Source organism: Apodemus sylvaticus, chromosome 14 (assembly GCF_947179515.1).
Source record: "Apodemus sylvaticus chromosome 14, mApoSyl1.1, whole genome shotgun sequence".
In the NCBI taxonomy this organism is placed as follows: domain Eukaryota; kingdom Metazoa; phylum Chordata; class Mammalia; order Rodentia; family Muridae; genus Apodemus; species Apodemus sylvaticus.
In genome coordinates this window covers 35253903-35272877 of record NC_067485.1, presented here as the reverse complement: position 1 = coordinate 35272877, position 18975 = coordinate 35253903, and the positions used below count along the sequence as shown (strand labels likewise).

General features: G+C 43.2%; 1 protein-coding gene across 1 annotated transcript; it reads left to right on the top strand.

Moving 5' to 3' along the window:
* Window positions 1-9459: 9459 nt before the first annotated feature.
* On the top strand, window positions 9460-9867 carry LOC127664677 (histone H2A.Z-like). The gene has a single exon (XM_052156755.1). The coding sequence runs from the start codon at window positions 9481-9483 to the stop codon at window positions 9865-9867; it is 387 nt and encodes a 128-aa protein (XP_052012715.1). The 5' UTR covers window positions 9460-9480.
* The last annotated feature ends 9108 nt before the right edge of the window (window positions 9868-18975 follow it).

Sequence of the window (18975 nt, the reverse complement as noted above, 5' to 3'; positions counted from 1 at the left end):
ATTCACCCATGTTGGCATTGAAGAAGCAAAGTTATTCGATCACCTTGTGGCAATGTGAATGACTTGCCTCTACATTCTCCTGCATTTAAGTACTTGGTCCACAGTTGGTGGCCCGATTTTAATACATTTAGGAGGTATGGCTTTGCTAGGGGAAGTATGCCACTGGACTTTGAGGTTTCAAAAGCCTCGTGCCTAATAGGCAGGTTGATGTCTGTGAGTTTGGAACCAGTTTGATCTTTGTAACAAGTTCCAGGCCAGCCAAGGTTACAGAGTCAGACCCTGTCTCAAAAACTAAGTAACCAACCAATCAACAAACAAACAAAATATTTAAGTCATTTTGAGTTTGTGATATCTGCTTCCTGTTTTCAGTCCAAAATGTGAGCTCCTGGCTGCTGTTCCAGCTGCCTGCAGCCTGCTACCTCCACTCTGCCATCATGGGCTATCATCCAAATGTAAGCCAAATAGACCTGTTCTTATATAATTTGCTGGCCATAGTGTTTTATCAAAGCAATATAAAAGTAACCAATATACGCCTATTGTAGAAAATCTAATGAAGTATAAGATTTAAAACATATACTACCACAAGTAAGTAAAGCTATCAAGAGCACAGGGGCAATATAAAAATAACCAATTATATAACCAAAAGGGAAAATGATGGTTGAAATGCAGTCCCGCATCATTTACAAGGCATCCACATGTCTCAGGCGTCATGACAGGAGGTGTGAAGGACCCGTAACACTTGCCTGAGAGAAAGTGGGGAGCCCAATACTGCTGCAGACACAGCTGCTCACAAGCTCGGCATCTGTATCTAAGATGTCTGCTCCCCACACAGCGGTTCCAGTTCACATCACAGCAGGCACTCTTATGTAGAAACAAGCTCCTTGGGTCCTGAATGGTGTATCGCAATGTGAAAAGCGTACAACAGCCCAAACAGCTCTGAAAGAGAACAAAATTGGGTTAACGTTCCTGTTTCTAAGATGTGTTGTAAAACTGCAAGCAGCCCTATTTGTAATTGCCAGATGCTGGAAAGAACCCAGGTATCCCTCAACAGAAGAGTGGATGCAAAAAATGTGGTATATCTACACAATGGAGTACTATTCAGCCATTAGAAACAATGAATTCATGAAATTCTTAGGCAAATGGATGGAGCTAGAGAATATCATACTAAGTGAGGTAACCCAGACTCAAAAGGTGAATCATGGTATGCACTCACTAATAAGTGGATATTAACCTAGAAAACTGGAATACCCAAAACATAATCCACACATCAAATGAGGTACAAGAAGAAAGGAGGAGTGGCCCCTGGTTCTGGAAAGACTCAGTGAAACAGTATTCAGCAAAACCAGAACGGGGAAGTGGGAAGGGGTGGGTGGGAGGACAGGGGAAGAGAAGGGGGCTTGCGGAACTTTCGGGGAGTGGGGGGGCTAGAAAAGGGAAATCATTTGAAATGTAAATAAATTATATCGAATAAAAAAAAAACTGCAAGATCAATTCAGTGGAGAGAACTCAGCTGCTGACACACACCCTGCAAGTGTGTGTGCCTCTGTTAACATTGCCAGCAAGCTCAAGAGTGCTACCCACAGATGTGGGCACCTGCTCCTGCACTCAGTCTTCCTTCCTGTGACAGTCACAGACATGTCAGTGATCACTCCTTCCAAAAATTTTATTTTCAGTGACTCTGTAAAGTGGAGAAAAAAATGCTTGTTAGGAGATATTTCAGTTCTCTAAGGAAAGAAAGTAAATTCCTACATTAGAGGGGTTTGGGGAGTAAGGGTTAATCCAGAGGGGACCTTTCCAATCAAAGGGCTCTGGTCATTTTATCTTCCTGTCTGCAGAACCCAAGGCCATGAAAATATGAAGGTCCCTACAATGTGGGTCAGTTACCTGGGCTCCTGTCTGGTACTCAACAGTAGCTGCCCACCTATACTTACTGATCCCTTTTCTGCTCACCTTGCTTTCAGGAGAAAGATGAAAGCTACATTAGACCAGAAATGCATTAGAATAGTGTTGTTCAAGCTCTATCCATTAGCATATGGGTCTCCAAAATTTGTAATTGTATATCATTCCAGGAAAAGTTGTAACAAAATACATAGAAGAGATGTTGGTTTATTCCTAAGTGACATATGTGCATCTGTTCTAGTATATCAATACATTACACTAAAAGTCACAATAATGTTCTTTTTTAAAGGTGAGATGAAGAACAAGAGTTTCTTAGCCACTGTTCTTACCTATCTCTCACTGCATAGTTGCTTTTAAGCCTCAGGTTCAAGACAGGCCAGTTTGATAGGTGGCCTTGCAATAACCTTTGTTTGTGTTGCTCTAACAAAATACCTGAGGCTAAATAACTAGCTTTACAATAAAGGTTTATTTAGCTACCAGTTCTGGAGGTCCAAAAGCATGGTGTTAACTTCTGCTTAGCTGTATAGAGGGTCTCATTCACTTGGCAAGACAGGAAGACAGAGAGCTTAGAGACCAGTCTTGCTCTTTGATCACTGCTTGCTCTTTTGAGAACAAATGTGTTCATTCATTTGAAGGAACAACCATCAGGAGCCCCTCTAAAGCGTTTACCCAATGTTTCTTGTCTCTGCTAAGTCCATGAAGCTTGCATTGGGGCAGAAGAATTAATATTAATATAATAATGGATCAGTTACATGATTTGATTTTCCATTACTATAACAAAACATGTGAGGCAGACTAGCTTTTGAAGGTTTGTTCAGTTCACAGTTTTGAAGGTTCAAGTGCATGGCCCCACTCTTGTGAGGATTTCATAGTGATTAAGGTATCATGGTGGCAGATATTTATGTGAGAGGAGGCATTTATAGGGTAAGATAGGAAGCTAGATAAGGATCAGAGATCAGCCTCAGACCTTGAACACCGATCTTCATGAGTTTTTAGAGGTCCCATGAGAGTTAACTTCATGTTTTAAAGAAGTATTTTCCTCAATGACCTACAGAACTCAGTCTAAGCTCCATCTCTTAAAGGACCATCTTCCCCTCCCCCAACCCCATCCTGATCAGCACATTGGAGACTGAGCTTCCAACACAGGAGCCATTAGAAGAAACTTTCAACTCACATCAAAACCTGAAAGGCCAGGGGAAAGGACAGAAGATATCAACAGTGGGAATCTGGGCCTTGGTGAGGCTGCTATTGAGAGGGAGTAGGACACACCTCCCTGGCAAAAAAGCAACTGGAGTTCACATTGAAAACACTCACAACCTGAACAAAAAAAGTATATTCAACTTGTAAAACTAGTTTTCGTTATAAAGCATGCGCAGAATCTTCCACTGCACAGGCTTACTGTCCCCCATCTTGCCTGATCTTCACTTTCTCCTAGCCAGTTCTGATGTTGGCGTAGGCAAACCTAACACAGCTCACCCTGCTGACAGGAGGCAGAACTGAGGCAGCACAGCCGAGAAAGGTGGCACCCACTGGTGTGGAACTCATAATTACTAGTGTTCACATGCCTAGCGGGCTCCTACTGCAAAGAAGAAACTCGGGAGATGGAGATGCGCGTTTGAGTATCTGTCCACTCAGCTGACTCCCTTGTTGAATTTTTACATTTTTTTCAAATTGACACATAATTATAGCTATCTACAGGGTGGGGTTCCCACACAGGTAGATATCGTAGAGTGATCAGATCAACATGCTTACCACGTTCAGCACTCTGATGCTCAGGGGTGTGTGTGTGTGTGTGTGTGTGTGTGTGTAGAACATGTAAACGTCTCCCTTAGTTTATTTTAGCTGTGTGTTAAGACTGAGGTTAGTCACTGTATGTCCAAGTCATGAAACATTTTCCACAAAAGGACAAAGAGTAAATACGTTAGACTTTTGGGCCATAGGGTAATGACCACTAGATTCTGCCCATAAAGCCAATGGCATCTCACACAAAGAAGCAGATGAACCCAGCCAATGAGGTTTTCAGACTGCTGATCTGAGGAAACATCACATTGTCAACCCCTCTCACTGTGCATCCCGCAATATGGAAACAAGAGTAAGGAGAGTAAGAAGCCCTAAGCTATCAAGAGACATACAACCAATTTCTGAATCCCAACATTTATACTTTCTCTATAGACGGAGTATGTGTAACAGCTGGTACCCCTAGTCTCAACTTGAAGCCTTGTATTTTTTTTAATATTACAGGTAAGTTTCTTGTTAGTCTGCTTGTTTTTGTAAATAAGCTTCCCTTGGGAGACAGCCATGGCCTTGTGTTGGTGTATTGTCTGTGATCATTTGGCAAAGGTAGAGTTGAATGACCAGAACAAAGCTAGAGATATTTGCTTTTTGCCTTTCAGCAAAAAGATTTGCCAACTCCTGCCTTAGATACTATCCTCAAGGATACCATACCTCAAGGGTCAGTGTTCTAGAAGTTAGCTATTGGTCTTCTTTCCCTTCATATGTTTAATAAGTAAGTCACTGTCCATGTGTACTTTCCAATATAGTATATGAAGGAAATCAGACACAGACACAATAACTAAAGCAAAGATGATAGAGACCCTACAGCAAGTGTTCATCCTTCAGCTGATACTAGCTCTTGAAACACCCCTTCCATGTCTGTGGCCTAATTAGGGTGATTACTGCATCTGCCTTGGTAATAGCCATATTTATCTCCCCCAAGTAAATTAAATGCACATGCAAATATTCATCAAATGTCAAGGTATTTTTCCTCCTCTGACCTTTGAAAATTTATCAGATAACTTTTTGAAGGAAGAGTCTCTTTTGAACATGTGAGCAAAAGTGAGATCGTTGTGATTCCCAAAAGGAGATAATTATTAGAAACAAGTAATGAGGGTAGTTTCAGCCCATGGCTGAGTAGGAAAATGAGATCCAGGCATATACAGTTTGGACCTTGGTGTAATGCTAGACTGTAAGGCTGGATGGAACCTGGTTAGCATGGCACTGTGTGCCCTCTCTTTCTCCTGTATCCCATCTCCTGCTCATCCATCACTTGCCCTCCCTGCCAGCCTCCTCCTCTCCTTTATTCTCTTCCTTTTCCACTATGGCTCCTTTTCCATTCTGTGCCTCCTCTTGTACCATGAGCTGGCCTTGCTGCCATTGCTCCCTCGTCTTAGTGGAACAGGAAGGCAGGCCAAGCAACATGGTGTGGTGAATAGTTTACAGAGGATTCAAATCACTGCCTCTTCCCACTGGAGCTGCAGAGCAGGGCACAGATGTGGTTGTCAGTCTTCATTTGGAGCTATGTTTTTTGGGACTTAAAAGTCATGTCTTTGGCAGCCCAGAATGGCCTGCTTTAGCATTCTAAAGGGTTCTAATGGATAAATCTTTAACTGTACTTCCTGTACCATGTTTATTTAAGGTTGTTGTCATTGTCATCTAAAGTCCCTTATTTCCAGACAGGACTAAGTAAAACAGTGCTAGAAGACAACACAAGCTTGGAATCACTAATGGCAAGAGGAAAGTGAGACAAGAGAAACTCCATTTTCTTTTAGAAGCAGCTTAAAGGCACAGCCTTTCTCAAGTGCAAATTGCAGCAGGGGGAAAGGAAAGGATTGGGGAGGGGCTGGGAAGGGGGCGGAGCTTGGAGTCTACAGGTGCTCAGCATTTGACTGTTTGCCTTGGCACTTGAGCCCACCTGGCCCAATGTCCGTTAGTTTCCCACACGCGTGTTTATCCCTCTATTCATGTAAGGACACACACAAACCCCAAGAATCCCTCCATGGTCTGAGCACAGATGAGGAAGGAGGGCAGGCCGATGTGTCAGAGAAGCAAGCCTGGAGCTGCAGCCATTGGCAAAAAAAGGAAAACATGCCAGAGAAAACAAGGGAAGTGGCTGGCCTCGGTGGGGGTGGTTGTCTGGAAGTGGCAGAGCCAGTGGGGGACCCCAAAGACAAGAATTTAGGCTTCAAGGAAGCATGCAGGTGTCACATGCACAGTAAGAGGAGGATGGCCCAGTGGCTGCTTTTGAACAGAAGAAATGCATGCTGAGATTTGATTTCACCGAGGAAAGACACTGGCTCCAAGAGGCACTCTGGGAAGACTTTCTGTGAAGCAAAGCCTAGACAGTACGGTACTTCCTGTTGGCCTGAATCCGGCCCAGTAGGAACTTCCTGTTGTGGCACTGCTGCAAGACTAAATTTGCTGAATCTTGCAATGTCAAAGGAGACATGCAAAACAAATCTGTTCGAGGGGCTGGTGATGAAAATTAGGACATCACACACCCTGGACAGTTGCTGACAATGATCTGCATCTCAGTCTTCAAAGTAATTTGTAAAATAAGACTTGAAAGGTTTGTTTGATCAAGTGTGTTCAGAACCATGTTTTGCTCAGGATATGTTAAAAACTGACATTTGTCTTCTTGACTCAGAGACTTTCGTTTTGTAATAAAACGTGACCAGTGGGAGGTTGTTTAAAGAACATTTCACACTGAACTAACATACAGACTTTACGCATTATTCAGATATTTAGTTTCACTGTCAGTGTCCTTAACTTCTTCATTATCTCACACAGGTGGCGTTCTGGTTTAAAAAGGGTCAGGACCAAGGGAAAATTATTCAAACGGAGTGGGCTTTTGAGCTTACAAAACAAAACAACATCAAAAAATCCGAACAAAAAAAAAAATCAAGTAAATCAATAAAAATGCATATACTCCTCTCTTCATTGAATTCATGCATGACTAAAGAGAATTTTGATGTCAGAAACTCCTAAGGTAGTAGTGGGATTCTCTTAAATTAATCTAGGCAAAATTGTCCAGGAAAAGAAAAAAAAAACATTTAATTATTTGAAAACTAGTACACGTGTATTTCTTATCTGGCCCAATACCAAGAAAGAAAGAAAAGGAAAAGATTAAATTTAAATCAGAGCTCATCGTTGTGGTTTTTATAGTGGCCTGGAAGAAATCCCACTTGGGTTTTATTGTAAAAGATCACATTTAACTTTTAGAAATATGAAACAGATTAAAAGGCCATATCCTCTCTTTATAAAAACAATAAACCTAGGTGATACAAACAGATCGAGTAAGCCTACTATTTTTGCTGAAGTAAATTAAGCATGTGCTATTTAACTTTCAAACTGGTGTCTTTGCACGCCCATAGTAGATGTAGAAGCATCCTCTCCAAATCCATGATCAATATATTTAGTTAGAGAATTTCATCTCATAATGAAATGCACCACAATTAGTCCCCATGCCCACACGGACCTCATTACGATCGCATTCACTCATTAACTTTAACACTGATCTGAAGGTGATCAAATGAGCCCTATTCTTCTCTTCCTCATCCTCCTCTTCCCCTCCACTCTTCTGCCATTCTCTCCATCCCCCTGCATCCTTTCCCTCTCTCCTCACCTTTTGCTTCCTCTTTGTGGTCCTTTTCCTCTTTCCTCCTTCTATCTACTCTTTTTTCTCCTTCCTGAATTATCATTGATGCAACTGAATGCATAGATTTCAATCAAATCAACTTAAAACCAATCTTAGCCCTTCAAGGCTTGTCCAAAGACGCCACGGGGGATGTTGGTCCTGGTCCTAGGACAGATTGATACAAGGGACAGTCATTTGTCACAGAAGCTGTCTGTGCTTGGCAAAGGGCTGACCCAGATGAAGGTGAGACCATGTGCATAGAACAGAGAAGCAAAGCTACTCTGGACCTTGGACTCTGACAAGATCTGTGACATCAGACATACAGGCTGTGACCATGTCTGGATGGGACAATTGACCCTCTGTCTATAGAAAAGTGTGATGGATTTAGATTTATCAATACTATGGACATGTGATTCCTACCTTCTAGGATTTAGGGCCAAGAAGAGGGCAGCTGATGGTGCCTTCTATGGAATAAATGCTATAGACAAAACCTAATAGGTTGTTTTCTCTGAAACCAATGCTTCCTAAGCTTTGTTGTGCAGCAAAACTACTTATGTATATGCAAAATTGCAATAAAAGCAGCAAATACTAAGTTTTACTGAACATGTAGCCAGTCCACTGCCAGACACAGTTTGAAGCACATGGGTTTCATTTCTCTATAATATAAGGAAAGCTAAAAAGTAGGATGCTGAGGAATGTTTAATGGTTGACTCTCAACAAACAACCCATCTCCAAATTCTGAGTTTCTGTGTATATCTGTGGTATAAATGGTTCACCATGGTAGATCTTAAAAGACTAGTGTGATAGCCCTGATGTGGCAGAGGGAGGACATGCTCACTGTTGGCTCTCTTAGCATTTTCACAATGAAGAAAAAGAGTTCACCAGTAGAAAAACCTGCGTATGACATGGCTCAATTAGTGGGTGGGGTCTGATATTTCTTAACCTAAAAGATCTCTCAATGGTCCACCATAGGACATGGGGAACCAATCTGTTGGTGTAAGTCAGTGTTCCCTGCTGAGGAATGGTCCATCTTGGAGGTAGGCTATGAGATCATGATGAAATGAGCACTGGGATAGGAGGGGTCCAAAAGAATACCAGCACTTCATGTGGGTGAGACCTCTGCCAACCACTGGATGTAGAAAGGAAACTGGGTGCCTTCCTTGGGGTCCTCAATTCCATAGAAAGTCTCAAGCCTATTGGAATTCAGATCCCTTTTATTAAAAATAATTAAGCACCCCCAAGAGTTTTTTTGTTGTGTGTCTATATACATGAAATAAAATATACATTTACAAAGGAGAAAACTAACAACGATGGTTGCCTTGCTTTACACAGTTGCAAGTTTCATGCCTGGCTTAGTGGAAAATAATGGAATGCCTATTTAAGCTTCACATCCAATCTTTTACGATATTGTTTTAGTTCAAGCTTAACCAAAAGCTTTGACCTTATACACAAATAAATATATAATTGGTGAAAGAAAAATATTTTAAAATCTCTTTCACATGACCAGGTGACTGTAAGATTTCCCCTGATACCACATTATACCTGTACCAGCTCCAAGGAGCTTTCTGGGAATGTCTCTGAGTTTCCCACTGTCTGCTACTGCTGTTTTTGTAACACTAGTCATCTGCCAAATGTGGATTCCCCTGGGGGAGATGTACAAGGCCCCTAGTTCAATTCCTAGGGAAGAGAGGAGGGTTGAGGAGAGAGAGAGAGAGAGAGAGAGAGAGAGAGAGAGAGAGAGAGAGAGATTCACTGATCTAGGCAGATCTTCTAGTGATGAAACAGTTCCATTAGAGGAATAAAGACTAGCTTCTCATTACATTCATTGATTTCATCAGAAAAATCTCCCATGTTGGGAAGCTGTAAAGCTCAGTTATGCATGGAAAACTTTGCAAAACTGGAGTGATAGAATACATGAGGCATGAAAGCATGGGGATAGATATGGGGTTGCCGGGAAGGGACCAGCAGGAGCAAGGATGGGGAGAGAGGAGGAGAAGAGGATTGACCACAACAGAGAGCATGCCAGGATGCCACCATCAAAGCCATTACTTTGTATTCCAATGTAAAAGAATAAAATTGGAAGGCGGTTTGAATAGCGGTACGACTGAGGAGTGGGCGCCGGGATCTCGCTGAGCGTCTGCCTTGTCCGAGCTTCAGCACAGTCCAAGATGGCTGGCGGTAAGGCTGGAAAGGACTCCAGAAAGGCCAAGACAAAGGTGGTTTCCCGCTCGCAGCGAGCCGGCTTGCAGTTCCCTGTGGGCTGTATTCGTCCACACCTGAAATCTAGGACAACCAGCCAGAGACGTGTGGGCGCGACCGCTGCTGTGTACAGCACAGCCATCCTGGAGTACCTCACCGCAGAGGTACTTGAGTTGGCAGGAAATGCATCAAAAGACTTAAAGGTAACGCAAATTACCCCTCGTCACTTGCAACTTGTTATACGTGGAGATGAAGAATTGGATTCTCTGATCAAGGCTACAATTGCTGGTGGCGGTGTCATCCCACACATCCACAAATGGCTGATTGGGAAGAAAGGACAACAGAAGACTGTCTAAGGGCTTGGATTCCTTATTATCTCGGGACTCTAAATATTCTTAACAGCTGTCCAGTGTGGTGATTCCAGTGGACTGTATCTCTGTGAGAAACACAATTTTGCCTTTTTGTAATTCTATTTGAGCAAGTTGGAGGCTTAATTAGCCTTCCAACCAACCAAATTTCTGCATTCCAGTCTTAACCATATTTAATTGTTACTGTTGCTTCAAAGAAGCTATTGATTCTGAAGTAGTGGGTTTTTGATTGAGTTGACTGTTGTTTTTTTTTTAAAAAAAAACTTTGGATTTTAATTGTGATGCAGAAGTTATAGTAACAAACATTTGGTTTTATTCAGACATTATTTCCACTCTGGTGGATAAGCTCAATAAAGATCATATCCCAAACTAAAAAAAAAAAAAGAATAAAATTAGAAAATAACCCTTAAAAAGCAGGAGCAGACAGAAGACACTTCCTTATTTCTGTTTCACAGCAGTGCTTTTCTCTACCTTGAAGATCCTTCAAGGAGGCTGAAAACCACATTTCCATCCCACCCAAGCATCTCAGAGACTCCACTCACCTAGGCTAGGACAGAGGAGTTAGACAAAATCTCATTTTTCCTCCCAAAATCAGAGTTGACCACGGTAGACACATACAAATAATATTTCTTAAAAAAGATTTATTTTTCTTCATTATTAAGAAAATATCGTGTATGCTCATACACAAATGATCACACTGTGCCACACACAGAGACACACACAGAGACACAGACAGACAGACAGACAGACACACACACACACACACACACACACAAATCGCCCAGCATATAGAGGAATGTCCAGAGATGCTTTCCCTAGGTATCACTATGGCCCTTGGGATAAGGTGAGCCTACCTGTCACCTTAAGAGGTGACTCTCTCTTTACTCTGAACATTCAGACTTCTGTTTTGAGATATGCAAAGAAGTGTTGCTTATTTTCTTCACTGTATCACAGACCCACAGAATGTTTTCCTGTCAAACAATATGGGAGCCCACGCTCCCTCTCCCAATGTTTCAGGCTTAGCCTAAATACTATTCTGCTCGTAATATCCATGACAGGGGACACTATGTGCTTGTCCTTCTATGTCCAACTTGCTGGACTGACTGTCTTAGTCAGGGTTTCTATTCCTGCACAAATACCATGACCAAGAAGCAAGTTGGGGAGGAAAGGGTTTATTCAGTTTATACTTCCACATTGCTGTTGATCACCAAAGGAAGTCAGGCCTGGAACTCAAGCAGGTCAGGAAGCAGGAGCTGATGCAGAGACCATGGAGGAATGTTCCTTACTGGCTTGCTTCCCCTGGCTTGCTCAGCCTGACTCTCTTATAGAACCCAAGAATACCATCCCAGAGATGTTAACACCCACAAGGTGGTACCCTTGATCACAAGGCCCTCCCCTCTTGATCACTAATTGAGAAAATGCCCCACAGTTGGATCTCATGGAGGCACTTCCGCAACTAAAGCTCCTTTGTCTGTGATAATTCCAGCCCGTGTCAAATTAACATACGAAACCAGCTAGTACACTGACATACTGTCCTGAACTCCACTCATGTTGTGATAAGCAGTCACAATTCATACTTGTTATTGCTGAATAATGTTCCCATTCTATAGGAACTTCACTCTCTCAGATCACCCAATGAAAACTCAACATACTGGCAACTGAATGACGTCACATGAACACAAGAGGGCTGGTATCTGATTAACTTTTTGTCAACTTGACATAAGCTATATATATCTGGGAAAACAGGACCTCAGGTGAGAGAATGCTTTGATCGGATTGGCTGTGAGCAAGTCTAAGGGGGCATTTTTCTTTTTTCCTGGTGATATGGGAGGACCCAGATCACAGGTGTGGTACTACCCCTGGGCAGGTGGTCTCAGATTGGTGTAAGAAACAGGCTGAGTAAGTCGTGGGGAGCAAGCCTGTAAACAGCATTCCTCCATGGTCTCTGGTTTAGTTCCTGCCTCCAGATTCCTGACCTGAGTTCTTGCCCCAGCATCCCTTCATAAAGAACTGCAAGTTATAAGGTGCCAGGAGCTCATTCCTCCTAGGTTGCTGGTGATCATGGTCTTTAGCAGAGCAATAGGAAGCAAACCAAAGCAGCTGATGTCTTCTCAATACCCTGATTCTACTTCCTCTAAGTGTGTTCTGGGCAGTGGGATGACTGGACTATAGCAGCCTTAAGTGAAGTTGATGTGTGTCTTCTGGTCTGTTTCTCATTACAAGGGCAGAGACAGGTGTCTGGAGATGGCCTGCCTGCTGCTGACTCTCTGCCGCTCTGTCACCTCCGTGTACAGTAGACAGGAAAGGGTATCTAGATTCCGATCTCTCACAGAATACACTTGAGTATCCCTGCCGCAGGCTAGCAATGGTGCCAGTACACATCCGTCTGGCAGACCCCAGTGTGGGAGTGAGACTCACACACTTTTAGGGAATGGGGACCTTGAAATAAACTGATCTCATGGAAGCCTCTGACCTCCATGGTGAGAATTCAACCATTTAATGATGGAAGAGTCACTTGCTTGACTGTGTGCTGTTGCCCTGTGTGGTTATTTTAAACGTTGGAACTCAGAGAAAATGAAGAAAGCTTAGCACAAGACCCATGCCACATCTCCCAGGACAATTTGCCCCCACAGACCCAGTCATAGCAAAGACCCTTAAATCCATATTGGGTCCACCCAGGATGTTATGACCTTTCCCCTATGTCAAGTGGGAAGCAGTGGCGTCTGTGTTGAGAAACACTGATACCTCTCATGATCCAGCTTCCGGGCACTCCATACAGTCCTTGCAGAACAAGCACCTTCAGGGATGGTTACTGTTAGGCATTTGTTAAAGCATTTTTTACTAACATCTTCCATTTTAAATGCCATACAGGAAAGAACTTCACATTTTTCGGCTGTCATATACTAACAAACAGACGGAAAATTCCACCTGGAAATATGTGTTCAAATGCCAAGAAACAGAAAGTGCCTGAGTGGTTAATGACCCCGCATAAATCACCGAGCAGGGTTATGAAAGCTTCGGGTTTATCAGAGGGAGCGGCAGATGAAGGGCCTGGATGGTTGGTGCATGTCTGGAACAGGGAGCAAGTCATGATTTTCATGTCCTACCTTGCCAAGCTAAGGCTGGTAAGTGGGCCAGCCTAAATATTTCTAAGTGTCAGGCAGTGAGGAGGAAAGGCAAACCTCAAACTGAGAGCAGAGCCTTTTCCTACACAGAATGAACTTGTTCTCCAGCCTGCTCTTGACTGAGCACTGGTTTCCCTGGAGCAGACTCCTTAGACCTTCTGACTAACTTATGAGTGTATCTGGGCTGGCTCTGGGCAGATATGCATGTTTACAGAACATGTATTCCTAACACAAAAAGAGGAGCAAATGTCGAAGTCTGCAACACACCTCACATGAGTTGATGGTAGAGATTGGCTCCCTTCTAGTAAACTGGGAAAGTGCATCTGTTAGCAAGGCAGTTAGCTGCAAAGAGCAGCAAAAAGCTAGATGTGGCCGCCTCAGAAGCTTATCTGGACCCAGTAGAACACACCTACAATCTCAAAGTTGGGGATTAATGCAAGAATGTCAGAAGTTTCCAGTGCAGCCTGGGCTACATAGCAGGACCCTGTCTCCAAACAAAAGGCAAGGTTTATTTCGTGGCAGGCTAAGTTTGAAGGAACTGTTGCTAGTGTTGCAGTGACTCGGTAATTCACATGATATGCTGACATCTCTGAATTTCCTTCAGCTTTCCTCTTCTGGTTATAAGACATTAACATACCTCCAACCACTCCACCAAAAACTCAAGCAGACTAAGAAGGAAAGGCTCCGCCAGCCATGTCTGCTCTTTCTTCAGGAAAAGGAGTGTCACCAGAGATCTACAGATGGCTTATGCTTTTCTCTGATCAGCTCAAACCATGAAGTGCTTGTCACTGTGTCCCATGTCTCTCTGAGCTATAATGGAGGCTAGAAACGTGTATGAGTATGTCTGTCTTTCTCTGTGTGTGTGTGTGTGTGTGTGTGTGTGTGTGTGTGTGTCTGTGTGTGTCTGTGTGAGTGTGTGCATACACATGGGTGAGCATGCTGTCAGAATTGGGGGCTCTAGACAGGAAGTGGCAGTCACAGAACAGATATTCATCACACCCCATTATCAAAACTGATGCAGAGGGAATTTGAACAGCAACTTTTGTAAAGTCCTTACGACCTCATTATTCCCTAGGCACCAAGGCTAGTTTGGTTCTCAGGAGGGCTCCCACCATCACAGATTCATATTCATTATCAAGGAATGGAGGCTAACAAACACAAGCCAACCATCATTCTCCTGCCATTGTCTCCCAAGCACTGATGTCACAGGTGTGCTCCCCTGACACCTGCCTGCTGTCCTGAGATGCTGAGCCCCAGAGTGAGAACTAAACACAGTGAACATCTAAGAAGGGGGTTGTAAGGGTCGTTCCTGAACCTGGATTTGCTTCCTCTTCTCTGTTGAGGAAGGGCTAAACATTCTTACTAAGCTAAGAACACATTTTAGTGAAACTAAATTTGTGACCAAAAAAAAAAAAAAAAAAAAAAAGAAAGAAAACATGGTAAAGCATTTCTAATATACATGAACACATAGAGCTATAAACTGTGAATTTATACACATTACACCATAACAGACTGAATTTTTAAAGTTGTATTAAAATCATGGAATTAGAATGGTGTCAGAGCCAAGAAAAGTCTCTAACTCTGAGAAGATCCAAATGGTGGAGGACTGGAGGCAGGAACTGAGTCTGAGGAGGGTGTGTCAGCAGGGGAGGGTTACATGGTTAGGAGGACGGGCTGCTCTTGCAGAGGGTCCATGTTCCATTCCTAGAACCCACATGGTGGCTCACAACCTTCTCTAACTCAAGTCCCAGGAAGTATGATGCCCTTTTCTGAACTTTGCAGCCACTGGGAACACATGAGACATGCAGACATACATGTAGGCAAAACACCCATGTATATAAAAAAGGAGATTTTTTTAAAAATAATTATTTATTTTTATCTTATGTGCAGTTATTTGTCTTCTTGCATGTCTTGTGTTGGATCCCCTGTCTGAACCCCGGAATTACAGACGGTTATGAACATTACAGACGCTTATAAGCTGCCATGTATGGGAGTTGAACCCAGGTCCTCTGGAAGAACAGCTAGAGTTCTTAACTGCTGAGCTATCTCTCCAACCCCATAATGAGGTTTTTTAATGTAAGGAAATATCAAAGGCTGGGGGCAGAGGGGAAACACACTCTTCCCTCTTGTAAAATCCCGAATCACCAATGTGTTGGAATCGCCAATAAACTGGAATTTTGAACTGACCGATGATCCAGCATCCAGAATGAGCGACTATGGCCTTGTTCACACGAGTTCACAGTCTGCCCCCAGACAAGGCACAGCAGAAACAGGAACCAGATCTTAAATTCTGAAATGGCTCCTGTGAGCCAGGGCATCCCTTGAGCATGGGCCACAGAGCCCCAAAGCCTAGGAGAAAGGAGCTCTCTGAATACAGTTATGACTAGTCTCCAATGGCCAGGGATCAGCATGACAGGCGTGACAGACAAGGCAGAAGGCAGAAGTACAGCATCCCCATTCACAAGTTGCCTCACAGCAACAAGAACACTCGGATTGCCCTATCATTATTTTACTCTCTGTTCTTTCTCCAACTCAAGCCGCCGTGTCTTAAAACCTATACATCGTGTAATTTGTTAAATGCTTATACCTAACAGATTCATTTTCTCCCCTTAAAATGTCATAATAGTGTACACAAATATGTGTACAAAGGCTATCATTATAATGCTTAGATTCTTGTAATTATTTAATTACCACAAGGGATGTTTATGAAATGTCTATTAATATGTAAAGCTCTCGGGGTGGAGAGTCAACCTTAGAACACATAGTACCGGCTGAGATAAAATGGTAGTGGGTGGAGAACAGTGGTCACATGACTGAGCACGTGGCTTCACACTGCTGTCTCATTTTCCAGGGCCTTTTTGGAAAGTTGGTAGTTAGGAGATCTTTAGCATCTACTATAGTTTAGACTGGGATATCCTCCAAATGTGTCAAGACTTGTCTCAACTTGGTGCTATTGGGAGATGATAGGACTTTTAAGAGGTGGCACCTCAGTTTACTAAGGTAGTGACTTCAAAGGAGAATGTGGGCACTGGTCATCTTTCTCTTTCCCACTTGACCATAAGGTAAAGCGGGATCCTCTCCGTATGCTCCCAGCATGCTGTTCTGTGCTGCCATCTACCCAAAATAGGGGCCAGTGAGTCAAAGACAGAAATCTCTAATGCTGGGAACATTGAAGGCCAATAAAGGTACTTGATTTGTTTTTTGTCCTTAAAGAAATTGAACTCACTGTTAGAAGCTGGGGGTACACACAGTGGAGTGAACACATACAATGAACAAACCCAGGGAAGCCAAGATCTTGGCCACCAGTGGAAAAAGGGAAAATCCAACCCAAATTACACCAACAGCTCACCCAGATTAAGCACAGACCACACCAAAACGTAAATGGCCAGCAATCAAAATTCATTATTTTAACTAACTTAATTAAAATATGCAATCAGAGCTAACCAACACATCCTAGCTCATTCTAACACAGGCCTTCTGCCTTTCCCTCTTAAAATTAGCACTTGCAAAGATGTTTGTGGCTGTTTCTGTCCAATTCAGATCCAGCCACCTTGTTTGTCTCTTTGCCTTGCTTATGAAACAATCTCTTTGGATTTGGTTTGAGCTTGGAAATTGATTTTTTGCGTGTGGTCTGATCTTCATCTGGGGTCCAGAGGAGAGCACCCCACAGTACATGAGCCCCTTTAAGGACAACATGTGGATGTTGGAGTCCTCCAGTTTCTGCCATCTACAGCATCTGGAACCCCAGCTTGTCACCAGGGAACTCCTTCAGATTCGTATATCTTTGTTCATTCAGTTTATTCCATTGTAGTGTTGAGAAGTAAAGTCTTTAAGAAATAACAAGAAGAAAGGAGGAGTGGCCCCTTGTTCTGGAAAGACTCAGTGAAGCAGTATTCGGCAAAACCAGAACGGGGAAGCGGGAAGGGGTGGGTGGGAGGACAGGGGGAGAGAAGGAGGCTTACGGGACTTTCGGGGAGTGGGGGGCTAGAAAAGGGGAAATCATTTGAAATATAAATAAAAAATATATCGAATAAAAAAATAAACAAAGAAAAAAAAGAAATAACTGGGTCATTAAAAGATATTGCTGCTTTTCTCCTAGGAGTTCTCACTGTCTTGGAACTAGAACAGCTTTCTATTTTGTCTTTGAACATGTTCCCTTTGCCCTCCTGCCACCCACTATGAGTTCAGGGAACTCAAAGCCCTTGCCAGGGACATACTTTCCAACTTCCCTCTTCATACCTCCAGCCTCAGGTATTCAATGAGAGCAACAAAAAATAGACCAAAACACGGATTATTTCATCAAACAATAATCCCACTCCGTGTCCTATAATGTAGCTCACATGTCCTTATCACACCTCAAAAATACCAGAGAACCCACCAAATCTTCTACCTAAACCAAATTTCATTTAATTTAGTTAGCCAACCTGCTATCCATTTCTTTGGGGGAAATTGCAGGTCCTCTTGGTGATCAGTTTAGCTTGTTTGAGCTGTTTTCTCTACAGCCTTATAGCTTTATTTATTATAGTGCAAATAGCAAAGATTCCATACCTGTAATGTATAGAATGTGATGGCTTTAGAACCTTACTCATTATGAAATATTTACCACACTCCAATGAATGAACACACTAATATCACCCATAGTTGTATGTGCATGAAAGGGGAGGACATTTGGTTCAATGTCAGTCCCTATCAAGGGAGAGGCAGGTGTACATCGGCACAGAGTAGTTCCACATTGACCTTTTCCACCCTTACCATTACACCTTTGCCTCAGCACAAAGACTGCATGTACCTTGTGGGGATTACTTTAAACTACTCTTTAAAAGCCTTTGGTGGCATCCTTACTAACACTGTCATGAGCTGGGTTCACCTTGTGCTGGCAGCACTCCTACTTCCCATTTCTCTGGATTATGAATGTTCTTGGCCATGTCTCTCCTTCCACCTTCTACAAGTGCCCTCTGAAACTGAGCTCAACACAGGCCCTTTTTTAGATGCTATCTCCTTCCTCTAAGGTTGTGTGTGACTGTGCTGCTAGCACATCAGTGTAAAGCTAATTCTCTCAGCAACTCTGACCATAGGATAGCTAATCTTCCTGAGCCAAATACTACTCAGTGGTCTGACAAGAGGCTCAAAAAAGCCTCAACGATCAGAAGAGCTAACTGGACTGAGGTAAGAGGCCATGTCAGCCCTCAGGCATTTGACCTTGTGGTTTCACATGACCGGAGGTTTCTGGAGTTGTTTGAGACCACTGAGCCAAGTCACCCCTCCTCCTGACTGTGTCATGTCTGGAAATGGAACCACCGACACAGCAGAATTGTGGTCAGTTCTATAAACTTATAGAAAATCTTCCAGACATTGTACCTGACTACCTTGGTATTCTTCTGCAATATAACATCCCAGGGTGGGGTCCTGAGGCCTCTGGTGGTAGGCAGACTGAGGTCAGTAAGACATGACTCCACTGAGATAATCAATGTCAGCTGGGCTGTAGTCACCTAGCACCTAAGCTCTACCAGACAGCCGAGGTGGCCCCTTCCCATGGTTGGAGGTTGATGCTGGCTGGAGCTGGCTGCTCAGTCAGAACTGTGGACCAGTCAGTCTGCACCTGGGAACAGCTGAGTTTTTAGGCAGAAGTCCCTAAATGAAGCATTCCAAGGGAGTCAGGAAGAACTGGACTATCTCCTTCAACTCACCAGATGTGCTACCTCTTTCTATTTATCAGGAGAACTGCACATGTCTGGCAGGGGAAGGTGAATCAAGACTGGCATTCCTAGTCAGGGAGTGTACAGGGAAGAATGCTTTGGTGTGACCACCTTAGGGACACTGCCTCTTGCTCCAGCTCTAACATTTCCAAGAGGGGTCTTACTTAGAGTCTAGCCATACCTTATGGTACTTAAGGATGTATAATCTCATGCTGGGTATGTAAATTCTCAGTATCTACAATTCTAGACGTTACTCCACATACTTCCCTCCTTTT

Bases quoted from the DNA above. Each gene is read 5' to 3' on its own strand.
- LOC127664677 (XM_052156755.1), top strand. From the start codon at position 9,481: ATGGCTGGCGGTAAGGCTGGAAAGGACTCCAGAAAGGCCAAGACAAAG.